General features: G+C 52.2%; 1 protein-coding gene across 1 annotated transcript in view; it reads left to right on the forward strand.

Moving 5' to 3' along the window:
* The window catches only part of PEX14 (peroxisomal biogenesis factor 14), a 75,638-nt gene extending 70,120 nt beyond the window's left edge, over window positions 1-5,518 (forward strand). The window contains exons 8-9 of the mRNA XM_007420085.4: window positions 845-936; window positions 3,901-5,518. Coding sequence (XP_007420147.1) covers window positions 845-936; window positions 3,901-4,366 — 558 coding nt within the window. The 3' untranslated portion in view covers window positions 4,367-5,518. The remainder of the gene's footprint in view (window positions 1-844; window positions 937-3,900) is intronic.
* Window positions 5,519-6,000: the final 482 nt, after the last annotated feature.

A 6,000-nucleotide genomic window follows, 5' to 3' on the forward strand; every position in this document is an offset into this window, starting at 1 on the left:
CTACTTCAGGCCTCCCCTTTCTGAGTCTCAGTCTGGCACATTAACCCCAACACTATGCTGGCCCTCCATTGACAGCAGGGCAAAAATAAGCTTTGCTGGATCAGATAAGAAGTACGTCCACAATGTGGTTGTCATTACTTAGTAGTAAATTACCTCTGAACATGGAGATTCTGATTAGCTAACGTAGTTCATTGACATATAAGTCGTCCAAATGTATATACAAATATGCAACTCTTGCTGGACCAGGTCAGATTTATTTAATGCGTTTATATCCCTCCCATAAGTCTCTGGATGGGGAGATCCAGTCTTCCCATTTAAACTGCCTAGCAACTTGTGATGTAGATCAGGTCTGAGGTCACCTTTGAAGGAGGACTTGAACTAACGAGATGCTTCTCAGAAGTCCACAAATTAGCATAAAAACATAAGTCCTTGGTTGCTGAACCCAGGAGATGAGGTTTAAACTAAACCACCTTTAAACACATTCACCTAATCCTTGTTTTAAAGTCATTGAAGATGAGAGATTTCACTTCTTCTGGTGGTAGGGAGTTTTTTATATTTATTCTGTCCTATAAGGCATTACAGACCACTTGGTCTCCCCACCACTTTCTGCCTATCACCTCTTTGGCTTTTGATAAAAATGGAACAGATCTTTGAAAAAATGCCAGTTTGGGGCCTATCGGTGGCAGGTACCTCTAGGGGAGAAACATTTGCTCGTAGGTTCTTATGAAGTTCACTCGAAAGGTAGCCACTGCTGGACACACGTTTGAGGCCGTATCATTTGAGGGAGAAGTCTTCTTGGAGACCTTTCGCGAGTGTTGACTCCTGTCCCTACTTTGCCTCCTAGGCCACAACATCGACCAACTGGATTTTGGAGTCTCAGAGTATCAGTGAGCTGAAGTCAGAGATCTATTCGTTAAAAGGGCTCCTTCTGAACAGGTAGGAAATAAAAGAATGCGGAGAAGGGAACAGAGCCACCCCTTAGTCCAGAAAAGAAATGGGTCCATTCTTTGAAAACACAGTTCGCAGACTCACTTCAGCTCTCTGCAAGCCTCTTCCCTCCTTGCCCTTCCACACAATATCTTCGCAGCAACTAGTGGGACTGCTGTTTCACCCATCCGTTTGTTTTTATGCTACCAGTTCAGTGGCTTTACGCAGTCCGCGAGAGGCCTCTCACAATAATGTATTCATCCCGTTATTTTAGATATCCTCTGCTTTGGGGCTCCTGATGGAATCCTCAGGGGGTGAAATTAAAATGGACCATCATACTGAAGTGGAAGAACTTTTTTTAAAATTGGAGGCAGGTCACATTGTAGAGATGTATGAGACAAGAGGAGTTTTCTCACCGCCTTAGAGGCACTGAGAACTTAATAAGGTTATTCAGTGAAGGTGAGTGGAGGGACATTCAAGGTCAACACAAGGAAGAGCTCCTGCACAGCGCAGAATTCACCTGTGGCAAAGATGTGAGCATTGTCAGCCCCTCCGATGACTCCAAGCGATGTGAACTTCCCATAGATATCAGTTGCCTGACAAGGAAACAGGAAGCTTGACTAGAAGGCCAGTGGAACCAGGATGTTACAGCTCTAGATTGCTTCAGTTAACTTGGTGGTGGTGGTGCTAGATTACATGGTCCTCAGAGACCTCCCCATTTACAGAGTTTCTCTCTAATTAAAGTAATTAATGACACTGGGTCCAGTCTTGGATTTCTCACTGAAGAGTGAATCCAAGGCTGACGGTGGGAGCAGTTTAAGCACCAGGAGTGATGTCCAAATATGGAGGTGCTTCACTTGGGCTGGTCTCCTCTTGCGAGTTTGAGGCGCGTCTTGCTCCAGAAGGAACATGATGCAGGCTAGAAAACCGCAGTGCAGCTTCTGAAAGTGTCGAATACGCTTAATGACAACGCCAAAGATGAAAGTGGCATCCCCAAGGACTTGGGGCTCCTCCACGGAGCAGATCAGAGAGAGGTCCTTTGTTCCTTGCCAATTTCTTTGATCACGCTGACTCTGGAGGGGGAAGATGATGAGCTGACTCTGGGAGCTGTGGGGAGAGAGGGGCCCCGAGACAGCCCCCTTCCTTACCGCCGCGAAATGCCCATTTCAATATTCCATCCCTGCCAGCCCCGTCGCAGCGAGCAGGACAAGGGCAGCCGCTGTATCTGTGTGTCCGCGGGAGGACATCTTGTCATTAAGGAGAAATTCATTTCTTGTTAGTAGTACTGGTGATGGGTGCTTGTGTGCTAATGCAGCTGGGGAGATAAGTGCTCTTGGAAAATATATTTCTTAAAATAAATAAACAGAGCCATCCAAGGCGAGCCCTCCCTTGCTGCAAAGCAGGAGGCCGTGACACAGGATCCAAGAAAAAGTCTCTAAATTGAATTTCTGATAGCATTTACGATACTGGTGAATAATGGGTGGCATTTGCTTCTTTGCATGCAGAGGAGAGGGGAGCTTCAAAGAGAGGGTTTCTTCCTGAGTGGAGGTCAGGAGGCAACGGCTAAGGGGTCAGGCATGGGGGGGGGGATTCTTACGTGGGGATGACTTTTAGGTGACGCTCAGATATTCCATGGAAGCGCTGAGGGAGAGAAATAGATTCACGTTTTGGGAAGGAAACCCTCCAAGGTCAGTTAGAAAAATGCTGGGGGTCCTGAGCCACGCTCTGCCCTGTGCTTTGAGCCCACCCTGGCATCCAGCAGTGCCCTGCTTCATCCGTGCACCCAGCATGGCAGATGGAGTTGGCAGAATTCTGCTGGCTCAGTTCAAAAGCCAGCCTGGTCCAGAGCAGCCTGCCAGTGAGTTGCCCACCACTCTTACCGGCGGGGGGGGGGGCAGCCAAGACCTCCTCCCTGCAGGTAGAATGGGAATAACCCTAACAAGTAGCTCAGAGATCTCTGCCCTAAATAAAGGACTCTCTTTGGCATCGTTGGGACCATCCGTCCCTCAGGAGGTCTGTTTCCAGACCCCCAGGAACAGGGAGCTGCCTGCTGCCCCCTCAGACGGGGCTTTACCCATCTAGGGGTTATGGCCGATTCTGCCCTCCAGCCGAGTGGCCCTTCCCTTCCCTTCCCTTCCCTTCCCTGCCCTGCCCTGCCCTGCCCTGCCCCTCCAGCCAGCCCAGCCATCTGGAGACGGCGAGACTCAGGCGAGATGGACCCGGCCAGCCGAGTAGGCTTTGAACAGGGAGGCAGTTTCCAGCGTCATCGCACCTTTCCTTTAAATGCCCATAGAAGGCTCACCGTCCTTCCCTTGAAATCTCCAGCTGCCAAAAGAGCGGGGGGAACAAGTTCCCGGGGTGGCTTATGGCTGCAGCGATCTGGTGCTCAGCCTGCTGAACTGCGTGTCCCAGGAAGCCCTTTCATTTTCGACTTCGGACTCTGGCGTTCGTGTGGGGGCCAAATTCTGGCTGGCCTTTGCTCTCCTTTGCCCCCCAGAGAAAAGCAGCCACAGGGAGCCTCTCACAGGCCAAAGAGAAAGCAAGAACTTCCCAATGTTGTGTTCTTGTTGTTACTGTTTTTTTACATTGTGTTACTTTCAGTGCGCGATGCTGATTATTCCTGGCCCATCCGCACGTCCATTAGCTGGGCAGAGCAGGGCGGGCCCAGCCGCCAGGCCTGCGTGAGAGGACCATCTTGGGCAGCGGGCGAGGGGCAGCATCGCAAACTCCCGGTCCACAAACGCACACGTCATTCCGCTGTTGCAGAACTTTGAAGTGGCCCGGCTGCACCAGGCGGGGGGAGAGACACAATCCCATCACAAGTGTCGAAGGATGTGTCCGCTGCCAGCCCCACCAGCTTCTGCAGGGAACGGGGGTGGGGGGAGGCTGCATCAGTAGCTTTTTTCAGCACGTGGGTGGGCTGGTCCTTTCTGCCTCGGGGGACGTGCTGACCTGCTCCTCTTTCTTCTCCAGGAGACAGTTTCCTCCCTCGCCATCAGCCCCCAAAATCCTGTCCTGGCAGATCCCGGTCAAGCCCTCTTCCCCCTCCAACCCGGTGACCAACAACCACAACACCAGCAGCGACATCTCTCCGGTCAGCAATGAATCCAACTCCCCTTCGCCCGTCAAGGAGAACCACAGCCCCGAAGGGCCCAAGGTCGGCTGCCACCTTTTGGGCCCCGAGGAGGAGGGGCAGGCGGTGATCGACCTGAAGGGGCAGGTGCGGATGGAGGTGCAAGGGGAAGAGGAGAAGCGGGAGGAGCAGGGCAATATGGAGGAGGAGGAGGAAGAGGAGGAGGAGGAGGAGGAAGATGACAACCACGCAGACGAAGAGGACGTCCAGACGGAGGACCGGCGAGGAGGCGACGGGCAGATAAACGAACAGGTGGAGAAGCTGCGGAGGCCCGAGGGAGCAAGCAATGAGAACGAAATTGACTAGCACAGCGGGCTCCCGGCTCCCCGCCCACCTCGCTCTTCACCAAGGCTCAGATCGTCCCTTCGCCTCACTTCTGTGGTTCACCCCGAGTAGCATTGTAATCTCACCCGCCAAGCAGGTGTCGGGGCCCACCCCTCCCCACCGCAGCCCCTCTTCCCTCAGCTCCCACCGCCCGGCTTGCCCCGCAGCCGAGTGAAGGTCTCCTCTCGCTAACCGTGCGCAGCCAGGCATCGGTCTGCGGGCCCAGCCGGTCCTCTCATCCTCCCCAACGATAAATTCGCATTCCCCAGCGTGGCTTCTGCCCGTCCGACTGCCTCGAAGCGCAAGCGTTTCTCATGGCGGTTGGGGAGCTCTCATCCCACCCTGTCCTTCATCTCTGGGGTCCCCTGCCTTCATCGCTAACCCTCCTTATTTATTGCGGTTCAGTCTGGGGAGCAAACGGTCGCCTGCTTTCCCCCAGTTTGGCTCTTTCTGGAAAAGGTGACGAGCTGCTGGTGCCTGAGAGCCGATTTGGGGATACCGGCCTCACAGCACCCTCCTCCCTCCCCGCCAGCGGCCGTTTGCTCTGTTTCTTACGCCCCTTTCTCTCTTCCTGCTCTTCCGCTATACAAGAGCGCCTGCTCCTTCCTTAACAAGGGGGGGCCTGAAGCCCTCCAGGACAGCCATTCTAACCTGGGCTTGACATGATTTCCCCTTTCCAACCCTGCGGGGCGGTGCTGGGGCCGCCAGGGCTTCGGATCCTCCGTGGCTCCTTCACAAAACGGAGCCGGTTCGGGGCCCCATTGTCTTTTCCAACTGAAGCCTCGTTGACGGAGGCCTGGCTGTTGCGTCACACGGAGGTGTGTGCTCTCCCCTCCTCCCTGCCCCCCCCCCACTTTTGCCTTACTGGGTGGAGAAAAGAAACCAGGTTTTAGGAACCTCGTTTTGTGGCGTCGTATTCTCGGGTGTTCCAGCAGTGTTGATTTCCATTCACTTCATTAAAAGAGCCTCGAAACCAGTAACATCTTGAGCCTCTTATTGCTCCTCGTCCTCACCGAGAGGAAACGAAATGTGCTCGTCTGTGTGATCATGTATAGAACTCAAGTATAAAATATGACTGTATATAATTGTAATAAATATGAGTTACCACTGTTTCACGCTGGGCGGTGGCTAGTCCATCTGTGGCTTTCTTTCTTTCTTACTCCCCTTCTCTTTTCTTTCGCTCTTGGCTGATTTCCACTGAGAAAAAGGGCAAATGCCTCTCAGTCGATGGCAACGACAAGGCTTCTTGCGGGGCGGGGAGCGTGTTGCTGTTAGGACTTTTAGAAAGTGACCCAATGATTTCTGTCTGAATGGCTGGAATTCCACCCTCTTCGTTTACCAAGACCTTCTCTCAGTATGATTTATTTTCTTCTGGTTTGTGATTATCGCAGAGGTCGTGGCAGGTAAATCAGTGTGGCCCTGAAGTGTTACCTTGTGAGAACAGATGGTTTGTTTGTTTATTTGTTTATTTGTTTATTTATTTAATAAACTTGTCCCCGCCCATCTCCCCACAACGGGGACTCTGGGCGGCTTACAACAAACTAAAATCAGAAATACATAATTAAAAGTTATAAAAACCAGACATTACAAAGATAAAAAGGCTAAGAAATCCAAGA

Source organism: Python bivittatus, unplaced genomic scaffold (assembly GCF_059951505.1).
Source record: "Python bivittatus isolate LINGU-HERP-01145 unplaced genomic scaffold, Pbiv_v1 ctg000090_np1212, whole genome shotgun sequence".
NCBI classification, from domain to species: domain Eukaryota; kingdom Metazoa; phylum Chordata; class Lepidosauria; order Squamata; family Pythonidae; genus Python; species Python bivittatus.